This window comes from Ixodes scapularis, unplaced genomic scaffold, assembly GCF_016920785.2.
Source record: "Ixodes scapularis isolate PalLabHiFi unplaced genomic scaffold, ASM1692078v2 PGA_scaffold0__279_contigs__length_252992795, whole genome shotgun sequence".
In the NCBI taxonomy this organism is placed as follows: domain Eukaryota; kingdom Metazoa; phylum Arthropoda; class Arachnida; order Ixodida; family Ixodidae; genus Ixodes; species Ixodes scapularis.
This window is the reverse complement of record NW_024609835.1, coordinates 107271643-107286812: the sequence shown is the minus strand read 5'-3', so window position 1 is coordinate 107286812 and position 15170 is coordinate 107271643. Positions and strand designations below refer to the sequence as shown.

Below are 15170 nucleotides of genomic sequence, written 5' to 3'. Positions count from 1 at the left end.
TTCACAAATACTGAATTCCCAAATTTCCAATTTTGAGGGTAATGTCCTGGCATCGTTTTCAATTGTTTCGGATAATAAAAAAATATATAATTTTGATGTGTCAGTGCCCCTTTAAAATCTCTTACTATGACAGGACACATTGGTGCTATCTATTGGGTAGCAGAGGAAACTTGGCGGTCTCACATATTTTCTATTTCTCTCGCGCATCATCCTTTCTTTCTAGGCTCGAAAAACTTTTGCCAACGTTATTAAAAAAACATTTCTCATAGGTAGTACACACATTTAACCTCGGAAATCGTGTAAAACCTTTGCTCCAGTGAAATGCAGTTCCAGAGTCACTGTATAGATAGCGCCAGCATGCCAGTGTGTTCTCTCGTCCTGAGAGATTTTTAGGGGTTTCAAGGCACCCGGTTCTAAGGACTTGCAAGTGTGTGAACAGGCCTCAAGCTTCGCCTTTAAGAGTGGAACGTGACAGTATCTAAACATATAAACCCCCCCTCGTTCCTAAGCCCTGCAAGCGTGTCTGCATGGCCTAGTCGGTGGCGTGTCTGGCTCACAGCCGACGGGTTGTGAGTTTGAATCCCACCTCTGCCTTAAATTCTTCAAACTTTTTCTTTAAAAAGCCCATGAAAAGAAAAACAAAGTTTTTTTTAAACAGTCTGGCTGGGACAAGCACAAAAAAAAAATATATTATGCGAAAAAAAAGTTCCTTAGAGCAATATTTATGGCGCAAGATTTATTTTAAATTTTGCGTGCAAAGTCCATGACATTACGGAATGGTCATACTCTTTCCAGCTCAACGAGATGGTCAAACGCTCTCTCCACCTCAGCGTGATGGCCAAGCCAATCCACATCTCCTCCACGCGCCCGAAATGCCGAGAGAGAAAACAAGTGGAAAGGAGGTGACTACCAACTAAATCTCGCCGTCAATATTGCTATAAAAAATTTTTTTGCACATAAAATTAGTTTTTTTACTTGCTGTCCCAACCAAATTGTTTAAAAAAAAACACTTTTTTTAATGCAAAAGCATTCACTGTCTCATGAAGTGAGCCAACGTCACCAGCTTTGAAACCATGCAAAACGGCACCTTAAGAAACCACGCACAAAGCTAGCCAAATGGCACCTTTTACACTTCGGTCCCATTGGCTGGCATGTGTCGACAAGGCTCCCATCGGCCGCTGCGTGTCAGTTTGTGTGGTGTCATCCCGACTGTGTATTCACTGATCACCGCGTTCGCTCGCCTCTTATCGGTTGTATGGCGCGTATGTATGTATGGAATAAATCAAGGGGTTCGTTCTGCTGGGAACTACGTTGCTGTCTGTTCCTTCCTCGCGCCGCAAGGCACACGACAGTTTGAACGATCGCTCATACGATGGCACTGCATGTCAGCAAGGAAGGTAGCGAAGAGTGGCGCGCATGCTTTCGCATTCACAACTCATAAGTGCTTAGGTGTACCTTGAGCCTTTTTTAAAGGGGCCCTTTAAATCAAATTAATTACTTCATAAAGCAAAATCATTTAAGACATGCTTCGCATTACATGTCACGTTTTAATTACTTTCATTCCACGCACGACGTCACGTTTCACCTGAGGGTTATGGGTTGTCTGAAGGGTACGCACTTGGGCTAGTTGGTGATTCATAGTTCCGAGGGTAAAAGCACTAAAAAACAACGGACAAGTGAAAGAGACGAAAGAAACGAGCAATACAGAGTGCACCGTGTTGTTAGTCTCTTTCACTTGTCCGTTGTTTTTGAGCGCTTTTTACTCTCGAAACTAGGAGGTTGTTTGAAACTCTCGTGCGAGGTCATGTGGCTGTGATGTCATGACCCTATCAACCAATCCTGCAATTTCCCGTCCCACTGACACAGACTCTGGCCTTTCTGCAACAGAAGCTCCTTAAAGGGCAACTCCGCTTCATTTTTGGTTTTGAAAAAACAATGCGGTCCTCTTCAGTCTCGCCTAGAAAGACCACAGGTAAAATATTACGACGCAGTCCTGTCTAAATGTTTCTGAAACGGTCCGGCAAACTTTGCTACTTGCCAAGTTGCCGAAATCGGCTGACTCGAGCGGGCGAATTCAGACGCAACCAACAGCACAGTCAAGGCTACGGCAGGGGCGTAGCAAACATTGAGCTAAAAGTCATCACCATTGCCCTCTTTTGCTTGTTTTTACTTCTCCGGGCGAGTGTAGCGCATGACGTCAACAACGTTACCTCTCGGCACTCAGCGGTGTCGACGTGGTTGGCGTAATGCGCCTGCACAGCGCGCTTCTTGTCCGGCCCCGCCCGCAGTTACCGCCATCTTCCATGTCACAACCACCGTCGTCGTCTCATCGTTTATGATTATTGCCTCTCGGAGTTTCGTCCACATTACGGACACCACGTGTGCAGACTTATGCCGCAGCCGTTCAGACGTCGCCAAATGTCGTAGACACCAAAACGTGGCGAAGAGTGCGGTGCAGACGACACTTGCGCCTGGCCCACGCCCGCCCCACTCCTGTCCGTCGTTGGGCCGAGGATCACATGACATCTCGTACCCCGTGATGGCCAAGTTCTTGGCGGCCCAAAGCCAATGTTGCCAAACGGAGCCGAAGTTTCGGTTTCGATTTCCGCTCGTGTTTAAAATTAGATTTAAAAATATATATCCCATTTCTCGCGAAGCAAACGACGTAGTGTCTTTTACTCGGGCTTTTTAATTCGAAATCACTCATTATTCCCAAATCTTCGAAATTTAGCGGAGTTGCCCTTTAAAGCTATCACTTTGAAAAAAAAAAAGGAAAAAGGACAGAAGTAGTTAGCAGGTTGCATACTTGAATATTAAAATGGTGTAGGGAAAGTATACATGAGCAGCCACACTGATGAACACAGTGATATTAAACTACATTAACATATCACTTTTGCTATTCCCACTCATTTAAGCACCAATTTTTCTGAAATCTCGCAGCCTTACTTACATTCTGCAAAACAAACTGAACCAACAGATTGGTTTTTACAATGGCAACCCCTGGAAGTAATATACAGTAGTCCCTCGGTATAACAAAGTCAATGGGATGGCAAATTTTTTTTTTTTATGTAAGTGGTAATTTTGAATAAAGCAATAGAGCCAAAAAAACAGCGCCAGCAGCTTTAGAGGTGGATGGGAACACTGAGGAACACTCTGACTGCATATTTAATCAAGCAAACCTTGGTAATGAACAACAAGTGGCAGCTTCACCGAGTAAAAGAATAATTAAGTGGAGTTTGTCGAGAATTTCATCCGGGCATCAGTTCTCGTCAAACTGCTCCAGGCATCGCAAGAACTGTCACCACCGCTGCACTTTAGTTCGTTTTGAAGTAGCCGTAGGATGCTTCCTGTGTCCGCAGTCGTTGGCGTCACCCGAAGTGTCTTTCTGACGTCACTTCGTGTTTACCCTGGTCGCACGCAAGGTGTACAATCGCAGCATCCATGGGCAGGAGCAACAACGGAAACGTCCGCATCGACAAGCGCGAACGAATGAGTTATTCTTCGTGGCTTCGCTGACATGTTTTCACACACTCCTGTACCGTTGCAGCTCTGGGGATCGTGCGCCGGCTCGGCGGGCATGCTCATGCGAGAAAATTCGACATGCACAAAGCAATTGGTAATCTTTCATCTTCGGGTCGCGAGCACACTTTCTCTTGCATGAGAAACTTCTTGAACCCGTCCAGTACGTCTTGCTTGTTCAGTAAAACGGTGGACAGTGTCGAACAGCCGATGCCGGAATGTAGTATTCATTAGCGATTTCAGACTTGGGCTGGCCACTTTTCTCAACCTCACAGATCTAAGTAACTTTGAATAAACACACCCACTCCCATACGACACACGTGTGCATGTAACGTGTGGTATGCTGCAGGCGCGGCTGTGCAAGCGCGAGTGGGGGGATCCTGAAGAGATGATCTTTTCCAGGCTCCACCGCTCCCTTGACCCGATTCCGACAGGAGTCGAGCAGCGTTGGCTGCGGGCACCATGAGTAGCGTCGGAATGCAGACGCTGATCCCGCTGCTACCTGCCCGTGTCGGCGCATCGGCTTTGGAAGTGGCGCTCTGCCCTACGTCATCTGTTTGTTCCATTTACTTGTTTGCCGTTTTCCCAGTTTGCCGTTTGACTCGGAGGAGAAGCGGGAGGGAACGCAAGGGGTCTCCGTGTTCCTCCATGTAGGCTTGCATGCTTTTGCCACCTCAGCCTTCGTAATAAGAGTGGTCGGCCACCAATACACTTTGAATAATCCGATTCAAAATGCATGCATTTCGGTCGGGACCACGTTGAACTTCGGTAAAATAATTTTAAAAACGCGATTTCGTTATAACGAGGGATTACTGTATAAATTTACCAAATGCACCATATCCCCAAATAAAAGTGGCAGGGCTCCGACCTTGCACACAGAGTAGATCATGACCAGCTTCGAGCCATAGTGAGACGTGGTGTCCACAATGAAAGCCCAGTCGTCCCCAGGGTAGCTCTTGATGGGCAGCTTGAAGTACCGCTTATCCGCATAGGTGACACACAGCTTCCTCACCGCCGACACTCCACCTTCATTCACCTGCACAAGGAAGGCCCCGCCAAAGTGGTGTCATCCCACACTGACTTCTCAATAGGAGTTTCTTAAAATATCTCTCGAGCAAAGAGAACATTAGAACTTTTTCATTAAGAGCCCAAATATAATATACATGAGATAGAATCCCCAAGGGCACCAAGACAGCTGCTCAATGAAGGAAGCGTGTGCAGATGCAAACACCCTCGCTGTGTGAGCTGCCCGCCATACATCGCATACATTTGCCGTAAAATTCTCGAAGGTTCTGTCAATGCCATACCACAGCCCTGCATGACCCTGAAATAACGTGCCTGCCTCAGCTGGCAGGCTCGCGCTGGCAAGTTTTATGGCAGTGAGAACCTCAAAAGCAATATTCTGGTCATTAAAAATTCCCTCACTTAGACGTCTCTCATGCTCTTTTCTGTTCCAAGATGAAAACACCCCCCAGTGTTTCAAATAGAGGTCAAAAGTATTGTGAACCTGGATGGCGAAGGTGGCATCTGCGACATTCTGGCGGCTCAGCTCCATCAGTGTGCCAGTAAACCTCTCCTCTCCCTCCTCTCCGGTGTCCCGGAAATTGAGCTGCACCAGTGCCTCGGGTTCCAGGATTACCTCATCAATGTCTTCGTCCACATTGGGTGCCGCAACCTGTAGCATCCGTCATTTAAAAAAAAAAAAAAAACTGAAAGCATCAGGTTTTTGCGTTATCCATAACACCATCCCCGTCCCATGCGAGCTGTGTCAACTCCAAAAGGCTAGATCGGTTAACTAATTATCCCAACTAGAGAGAGAACTCAGTCATATTTCCTACCCTGAAGGGTGTGCCCTGAAGGATGATGTGAACCACGATGCCCAAGTAGTTCCTGACAACGTAGGGAGTATCTGGGCGTCTGTGGTCATAAGTGGCATGCACCAGGGCTTCACTGAAGGCCTAGGAAAGAAAATTGGAAAAACAAATGCACCACCCATCCACAACTACTTGTCTAATCTTTTTATTAAGCGACGTCTTACCTCTGCAAGGTGCTTCATTACTTGCAGCGACGTCTGTGTCACAGTTACTTCCAGGGTGTCCTCAACCAGCAACTCGACGGAGTAGACGGCGGGCAAGTCAACGGAATTTGCTTCTTCTTCATCAACCACTCGCTTGTCAATCTTGGAAGAGCACCACAGGATAATTTACTTCCATAATCGAGCATGCATTGCCGATTTCCACGAGTATGTGTCCGACTTAAATGACACAAAATGCCTGGCTGGTAATCGTGTGACTTTAGCCTGCAAATCCCTGGGCTATCACTTATTCTACTGTCGTTTGTAAGGTCCACATTGCAACCAAATTCATTCGGACACTGGGAGAAACCGAAATGGCATAAAGCACGGATGCAGGCGTTATAAATACTAACCCTGAGCGCAATCTCCCAAATCTTGCGGCCACCGGGAACCTCTATTGGTTCCACCAGCGGCTCCCACACGGCCAGCTTCTCGTTGTAGCAGAACACGACAGATCCGAGGAATGCCCTCACGGCCATCTGCGTCCGACAGAGAGAGGACGCAGAGATGTCACGCCCTGCCGAGATTCTGATGAACGTCGGGATGCCTGCCTGCGAGAGGGGTGGGGCCATACCTGTGAAGACCAGTCCAGGACTTCAGCCTCCAGGGATGCCCTCCACAAAAGCATGGGCACGGTGCGGTTCTCAGAGCCCTGCTCCACGGTGATCACGATGGACTTGGCGTTGAGGAGGGCCTACACAAAAACACGAGCCGGTAAGCCTCAATGTGTACGAGACAGAGAGACACAACTGCTCAGAAGAAATGTCAACCGAAAACAAGACAAAGCTTCTAAGACATTTAAAAAAAGGGCTCTCTGGCCGCCGCCATTTTGCGACTCGAGCGACCCCCATCAGCCAGAAATTTCTGCCACCCGCCTGAGCTGTGGAAAATGTCAGAGCGACTCCCCACCTGCATTGTGCACTCTAAGTTCACCTGAGCAATCAAATAAAGCTTTTACTTTATTTGCCTGATCAGGATGCTTACCCTTTTTGCGTTATCGTCTACTGTGAGAATCGGGGAATACCAAAGCTCGTAGCCAGCTCGGCCTTCGCAAAAAACAAACGAAGAGAGTGAACATCAGGTAGACCACGGGCCGTTCAACGTTCTTCGGGGATTATTTCAGTTGAGATAAACTCCGCAAAGCCTTCCTGGCTATGTTCCCGGTCTTCATGAAAAATAATTGATAAGAGTTGAGTCCGGGGTATGGGGATGGCATAGACATGTTTGTTCATTTGCACTGGTGTTGTGAAAAAAAAAAGCAGCTCTCTTCAAAACGTGCCCCAAAACGAGCCAAATTCTGTTCGACCGTCGTGAGGTGACTGTCACCGACACTGTATAATGGATATGTTGTGTTATTTAAGACCTTTCTCAAATCCTGTTCGGATGCGGCACTGCGAGGTATGTGCAATATATGTTGCTTGATTGATGAGACTCGTTGAATTTCCCGTTGTGAGGGGAAAATACCCATACAGTTCGGCTATCCTGTGAGGCCAAATATTTTCGACAGTTAAGACCTTCGTAAATTGACACAGGTGAGTGTATGGTGTTGCAAAAAATATCAACATAAAATTAAACAAACATTCCAGTTGCATTTGTTGTGTCAGGCACGGACTCACCAAAAATAGCTTTCATTTGTTTGTTTTTGTTCCTAAGAATAGCACAATGCTTTCTTAAAAATCTAGACCAAATATATTTGCCATAGCACACAAAAGCAAAAAATAAAACACGGCAATTTAGCCACCGCTAGCATCCAGAATTGCACCTGCGCAGGCTGCCACAGTTGACTGACGAGAAAACTTACAGCCCAGCGCAGTCAGGCAACACTGACATACACCCTCAAAACCGGGGACGCGCACTATAAATCATATCGTTTAAGACTGCAGCTGGAAAGGTCTACAGTCACTGTCAAGGTGAGAACAGCAGAGAAGAGCTTCAGCTGTCCCACCTCTGGCACAATTAAGCTTCCCATCTTTGGCAAAGCTGGAGTGTCTCGGGCACCTTGAGCGTATTGCAAGAGCATGATAATAACGAAAGTGAATACAGTGCCTAAACATTAGAGAAATAAAATGCACCACAAAGCAATGAAGAGGAGTTGCAGCATGCAAAGTTTCTCCAAGTCCACAAGTGGAGTGGCCATGCTACCTGTTCATCCTTACGAGCTGCCACTGCATCCTGTGCGGCCACCACATCTGTCTCCATAGCTTCTGTGGCCATTTGCACAGCCCGCTCTTCCAGGAACCAAAGTTTGGTTTTTGCAATAGGTTGTGCATTCCAGATATGTTTGTTGTCAGGCTCTGCCACCAGGTCGGTTTTCTGCTCCTGCTGCGCAAAGCGAAGAGGCAAAGCGGCTGTGCATCATATGCAGAGAGCAGGTAACGCTCATAGCCAGTACACAGCATTACACAATCTTTCTAGACATGTAACTGTAGAAAAAAAAAGTACCATCAGACCAAGCCAGAACTGCCTCCATGGCTGAGCACCCTTCTTAAACTGCATCACTATCATCTGGTGGGCTAGTTGGTTGATCATATTGTTGAATTAACAGCGCAAATACGACAGGAAGGAGAGACAAGGGAGACAGGATAGAGCGCTGAACTAACAACTGACGTTTAATGAAAAGGAGAAAGAGGAAGAAGAACCGAAGAATGCTTTTAAAACATGCATAATGAAAACCCGCGAAAACATATGCTATAGCTTGAGTTGCCTGAAAATGAATTGCCAAGAATACCAAGCTTTAAGCTGGTCGCATAAATGACTTGTTGAAAACGATTGAGTCCTGGGACGACGTGAATAGAGATTCCGGTAGAAAAAAGAAAGAGAAAGTTTACGTTTAAAATATTCACAGATTCTAAGGATCGTTAAAGATTGCGACTTAAAAAGTAAAGTTCTTTTTGTGACAAGGCCACAGACGGCGCGCTTACGCAGGCATCCCCACAGGACAGAATAACCTGTGCCTCGTAGAGCTCGCGAGTTCGTCATTCCCCTAAACGTTTCAGGATTTTTGTTTTCCTGAGCAAGGTGGAGCACTGGCAGTCCCTGACATGTATGGCCAAGTGGCCTGCTGGCGACGACTTTAGTGACACGGCATGTTCTCTTAGACGATCGTTGACACACCTTCCTGTCTGACCCACATACACTTTCCCACAAGTAAACGGTATTTCGTATACGACCGCACATTGGCACTCGACGTATCTTTGTTGATGTTGAACTCTGCACACATCCTGCTGCTGCTGCTTGTTGTTAATTTTCGGACACAACTTCTTTAGTTTGTCCGGTGCAGACAACACGACTTTGACGTTAAACTTCGATGCAATCTTCTTAAGGTTGTGGAAAATGCGGTGAATGTATGGAAGCACAGCCGGTCGGATATTTGTGTCCCTTTGTATCGTCTGTCGTCCCCGTGTGGTGATAATAGACTCGGCGACGTCATACAAGATGGAACTTAGATAGCCAGAATCTTGAAGACGCTGCACTTGATCATGAAAGCTTTCCCCCGCTGAATGTACACAGGATTTCTTTAGCGCCGCATTTAGAGAGTTTTTTACAATTCCTCTCTTAATAATCTTTGAATGTGCCAAATCGTATTGCAGGAGGCCTTTCTTGGACCTTGGGGAGTACTTCCAACAAGTATGATGTTCAAAAAAAGACAGTCGTAGATCCAAGAATTGAAGGACGGTGTTAACCGGTAACTCATGTGTGAACTTGAGCCCTTGTCCTTTTTCAAAGAATGTGGATTGTATGGTGTCAAATATTTGTAATTCGTTGTCTGCCGGACGTTGTGTGAGGAGAACTAGGTAGTCGTCCACGTACCTAAAAATACCGGAAACTCTGCCGATGGGAAGGGCATTAGCAATTGCCCGATCACACTGCGATAGAAAAATATTGCAGAGGACCGGAGCCACGCACGACCCTATACAAATTCCTTTCTTTTGCAAGTAAGTCTTGCCCTCAAACGCAACGACCATGGCAGAAAGGTAGAATTGCAAAAGTTCTAGAAATGATTCTTCCGAAATTCCACATTCGTTTTGAAAGGACGTGGTTCCCTTTGCCTCAATAGACTCTTTGACGGCTGCAAATAATTTTGAATATTTGCAGCCGTCAAAGAGTCTATTGAGGCAAAGGGAACCACGTCCTTTCAAAACGAATGTGGAATTTCGGAAGAATCAGTTCTAGAACTTTTGCAATTCTACCTTTCTGCCATGGTCGTTGCGTTTGAGGGCAAGACTTACTTGCAAAAGAAAAGAATTGGTATAGGGTCGTGCGTGGCTCCGGTCCTCTGCGATATTTTTCTATCGCAGTGTGATCGGGCAATTGCTAATGCCCTTCCCATCGGCAGAGTTTCCCGTATTTTTAGGTACGTGGACGACTACCTAGTTCTCCTCACACAACGTCCAGCAGACAACGAATTACAAATATTTGACACCATACAATCCACCTTCTTTGAAAAAGGACAAGGGCTCAAGTTCACACATGAACTACCGGCTAACACCGTCCTTCAATTCTTGGATCTATGACTGTCTTTCTTTGAACATCATACTTGTTGGAAGTACTCCCCAAGGTCCAAGAAAGGCCTCCTGCAATACGATTTGGCACATTCGAAGATTATTAAGAGAGGAATTGTAAAAAACTCCCTAAATGCGGCGCTAAAGAAATCCTGTGTACATTCAGCGGGGTAAAGCTTTCATGATCAAGTGCAGCGTCTTCAAGATTCTGGCTATCCAAGTTCCATCTTGTATGACGTCGCCGAGTCTATTATCACCACACGGGGACGACAGACGATACAAAGGGACACAAATATCCGACCGGCTGTGCTTCCATACATTCACCGCATTTCCCACAACCTTAAGAAGATTGCATCGAAGTTTAACGTCAAAGTCGTGTTGTCTGCACCGGACAAACTAAAGAAGTTGTGTCCGAAAATTAACAACAAGCAGCAGCAGCAGGATGTGTGCGGAGTTCAACATCAACAAAGATACGTCGAGTGCCAATGTGCGGTCGTATACGAAATACCGTTTACTTGTGGGAAAGTGTATGTGGGTCAGACAGGAAGGTGTGTCAACGATCGTCTAAGAGAACATGCCGTGTCACTAAAGTCGTCGCCAGCAGGCCACTTGGCCATACATGTCAGGGACTGCCAGTGCTCCGCCTTGTTCAGGGAAACAAAAATCCTGAAACGTTTAGGGGAATGACGAACTCGCGAGCTCTACGAGGCACAGGTTATTCTGTCCTGTGGGGATGCCTGCGTAAGCGCGCCGTCCGTGGCCTTGTCACAAAAAGAACATTACTTTTTAAGTCGCAATCTTTAACGATCCTTAGAATCTGTGAATATTTTAAACCTAAACTTCCTCTTACTTTTTTTTACCGGAATCTCTATTCACGTCGTCCCAGGACTCAATCGTTTTCAACAAGTCATTTAAGCGACCAGCTTAAAGCTTGGTATTCTCAGCAATTCATTTTCAGGCAACTCAAGCTATAGCATATGTTTTTGCGAATTTTCATTATGCATGTTTTAAAAGCATTCTTCGGTTCTTCCTCTTTCTCCTTTTCATTAAACATCAGTTGTTAGTTCAGCACTCTATCCTGTCTCCCTTGTCTCTCCTTCCTGTCGTATTTGCGCTGTTAATTCAACAGTATAACCCCCTTAAACTACCTAACATAATGAAAAAATGTTCATCCTTTTCATTTTCAGAAACATAGACTACAAATCCCACAGAAATTGGGCCGTCCTTTCGTTTGCATAACAAATACAGAAAGATACCTCACTTTACAAAAGCCCCTTGTCCGACTAATTTCTAGCACTTCCATTTTTTGCCAGAAAAAATTTGCATTCACGGTACACTACAATCTACCATATTTACACGAATGTAGGTTGCCTCATTTTTCAAAAATCTGAAGTGGGGGGGGGGGGTCAACTTACAAATGAACCAAAGCATTTCACTGCTGACAAAAACAAAACAATCGCGATATCAAGAACACCTCGGCTTGTTACAAGTTCAGCCGGCTGTACCTGTAGCATTGCATTATTCTGTGTACTCATTTTACATGTTCTTTTTCTTTTTTTTAATTGCACGAAAGAGTATTATTGTTAGCAATTCAAAAATTAGCCCAAATGTATGGCGCGCCCAATTCTCGGGGGTGGCGGCACTTCTTGTAAAAGCCACTCAGGAGGCCGCTGGAACAGCCTCACGCCTCACTCCCCGCAGCAGTTTTTCGCATGATTCACGGTCGCAAGTCGTTTGGTTGAGTGTCGAGATCATGCTGGAGCACCAACTACGTTTTCTTGTATAGGCAAGTGTGATCCGGGCAGTTTAGCTTTTCGGTGCTTGTTTATGGCCATTCTTCATCCACAAGCAACCAACAACTGCGCTGCTGGATGCAAGTTCGATCAGTCGGAGCAAGTGGTGATCCAGTGGAGTCTGCAATGGCACAGGATCTTAACTGTGATGGCAAACGAAAAGGCTCCAGCGGGCCAAATTCTGGATAGGTGGGGATGCCTTCCAAATTTGAAGGTCAAGCTTGCAACATACGCCGCAAAAGTGTGCAATCAGTCCCTACCCATGACGTGCAACACAATCACCGAGCAAGCGCGGAAGATGCGGTTGATGCTGTCATTTGCGAAGTGCGAGATTTCGTTGGACGACGCCAACGACGTGCTTTGAGAATGTAGCAGTGATGACGACGGGAATGATATCCCCAGTGCAGACCAATTAGTCTCTAGTTGCGGACAACGTGAGGACGACAGGGAGCAGCTTCAGGTGTCCAGCGTGAGCTTCCTAGTTTCGATAGTGCCTGGGCATCTCGTACGTCCCACGTGTGCACGCACAGCCAAAACACGCCACAAGGCATAGATCGCGTGCTGGAGGCTGGGTTTCGAAAGAGGTACCCTGCCATTCTGACGTGGTCGCTGTAAAATGCACCTCTAAACATGCTTTTTTTTTTTTTTTTGCTGATGTGCAATGTGAGGGGGGTCGACTTACAATCTTGTAAATACAGTATACAAGGGCAAAAAAAGAGGAAGAAGAACAGCAGTAAAAAGGGACAATCTCGTAAAGCTTTTTAAAATACACAGAAATCTCAAATGTGGAAATAAAAGAAATTATTACAGTCGACTCTCGTTAATTCAAAATCTCTTAATTCAAACTTTCGGATAATTCAAACTAACGTGCAGGTCCCATCCTATGCGTCTCTATGGGAAGAAACTCCTGGTAATTCAAACTTTGCTTTATTCAAACAAATTTTCGGCCCCCCTCGAGTTTGAATTAATGAGAGTCAGCAGTAATTGCTATTTCTTATTTTTTTTTTTTTTTTTTAGTTACATAAGAAGCTGTGGTTTATGCCATAAACCTGAGTCATCCTGGTGTATACATGAACAAAACTTACACTTGGGCCGCTGAGAGAGCTCAAACTCTTGGAGAGGATCTCCACAGCTCCGGCAGTCACATGAATTTCAATCGGACTAAAGTTGATCTCCATGTGCTGTCCATTCTCAACGGTGAAGGTGCTGTTCACACTGATCTCAGTTGGCTTTAGGATCTGAGGAAAGAGAGAAAACAGTCTCGTATCATATTTGAAAAATCAAGAGGAGTTGAAAGTCTGAACGCCGGCCATCGCACTGAAGTGGAGCAAGTGGCAGAAAATAAGCTCCTAAAAATGCAGCTGGACACACCTGTTATTGCTAACAAATGACCCATGCGATCACAATTTCATTCCTTTGTAAAAGTGGGTGCTAAGAAAAAAATATTTTGTGGGACTGCTAAAATACCAAAATTTTAAGTGCTGGTATATAAGAACTAGGCATGTGCAAATAGTCGATTATGAATTCGAAATGAATAGTGGTTTTGGCCGAATATTTTTTAATTAAATATTGAATGGTTCCTCTAAACTTTTCACTTAAATGAAAACCCAGCTGAAACTATGAGGGTTGTTCCCAAGCTTCCACTTGTCCATTTCTAAGGTGAGTTCATTTAATCTATTTATCGACTGTGGCCTCAGAAAGTACCTTGCCTATTAAGGGAAGGAAAGTAAAGGTGTGCAAATATCAAAATCCATTGAAGCAAACTGAATATTAAAGGTTTTAAGTCGAATCAAATCGAATATTTTCAAATAGGAAGAGTAGTTTTAAATAGGAACATTTCTGAAAACAACGATTTTCTTTTTGATGTGAACTAAAGAATTTTCAATCAAAATACAACTGGATTTTTTTTTTCAACAAACATTTATGAAAAGGTTAATTTTATTGAAACAAGAAAAATGTCACACATGTGACTGATAAAAAAACAGATGAAATAAAAGATCAATCAGTAAAACACTACTCAAGGAGTGAAGTTACAGAACGTAAATGAAAGTACACAAGTGGAGGTGGGTCGGCAAACCACAACGCAGTTACTATATACCTAGTTCACGTCGCGGACAAACGCAACCACGTGAACATAAACGAAGGTACACAAGCGGTGGCCAGCCGGCAAGCCACAATACAAAGTCGAAGATCGTGTTGCGCAGTCGCACTGACTTTGCTCCATCTCTCTCCGTGTGGAATAGTTCTGCCGATAGAAGGCGCCACAAAGAAGCAATAAGAAGCAAACGGCCTTTATGCTGCAGGGGAACACTGCGGTGCAGAGATACGAAGTGCGTGCTAAGGCGCTTCCCGCATGCTTTGCAAACAAAAAGAGTTTGAAATAAGGAGTTAACGCAAAAGGCTGGTTTTCTCTGGTGCCTCATAATTTGATGAGCCTTACACGAAAAGCACATTTTCTTGGCCATCTCGTGCCCTGTTATTTTTATCCGTAACATGGGTCTAAAGCAGCAAACTGCCCCCAATGCTTCGTCCACAAGAGAAAATGCAAAAAGGGAAGAAACTACCTTTCTTTTTCTCCATCACAGGTTGTAAGAAAAATGCTACTATGTCCAAGCACCAGATCACAGCAGCACTATCTCTTTCCTGCACAGTACCTTACAGTTTGACTTTTACCCACTTTCCAGGGTGTACTGCAGTTTCACTAGTACCGCGACATTACAAACTATATTACACTGCATGCTCCGCCAGGATGGCCCAAGTGGGAGAAAGATGCCACATATTGCCAAGTGCCAACAATGCCATATAAAAAAAATTGAGAGCCCTTCCACTTCGTGAAGAGGCAAGTCCAGCAAAACTGGCACTCTGGTGGGATTCGCTATGTCGGGCTGGGAGCAGCGGCAACGGCGGTTTTATGTTAGCGGCGTGCCCATTCTCGCTTCCAGGCATACTGACGCTCCTCGTACTCCCGCTGCTCCTCTTCAGAACAAAGATCACGGGTGCGACCCATGTGAAGTTCGAAGTCCAACTGATAAGGACAGTGGCGCGATCTTCGGCAGGTGGCCGCCGAGGGGTGCGTGGCATTGCACAATGTCAGGGGGAAAATAAACGCCGCACGTAAGGAAAGCGCGCGCGTGCCGGCGTCTGCAGCATGAACTGTTTTTTTTCTGCTTTATTTTGGTTATTTATTTCAAATCTTTTATACAAGGAAGGCGCGCACGGGCAGTGCCGGCAGCATTAATTGTACAAAATTGTTGCTCTACGCTCTGCCTGACCCCAGAGACG

At 45.4% G+C, this 15170-nt stretch overlaps 1 protein-coding gene across 1 annotated transcript in view; it reads right to left on the bottom strand.

The window, feature by feature from the left end:
• LOC115310468 (vacuolar protein sorting-associated protein 13) overlaps positions 1–15170 on the bottom strand; it is a 178434-nt gene that overhangs the window by 76614 nt on the left and 86650 nt on the right. Inside the window, exons 38-45 of the mRNA XM_029968867.4 lie at positions 12974–13126; positions 7736–7915; positions 6168–6287; positions 5947–6072; positions 5558–5698; positions 5358–5477; positions 5027–5194; positions 4388–4555 (exon numbers count right to left, since the gene is read on the bottom strand). Of these exons, the coding sequence (XP_029824727.2) occupies positions 4388–4555; positions 5027–5194; positions 5358–5477; positions 5558–5698; positions 5947–6072; positions 6168–6287; positions 7736–7915; positions 12974–13126 (1176 nt within the window). The remainder of the gene's footprint in view (positions 1–4387; positions 4556–5026; positions 5195–5357; positions 5478–5557; positions 5699–5946; positions 6073–6167; positions 6288–7735; positions 7916–12973; positions 13127–15170) is intronic.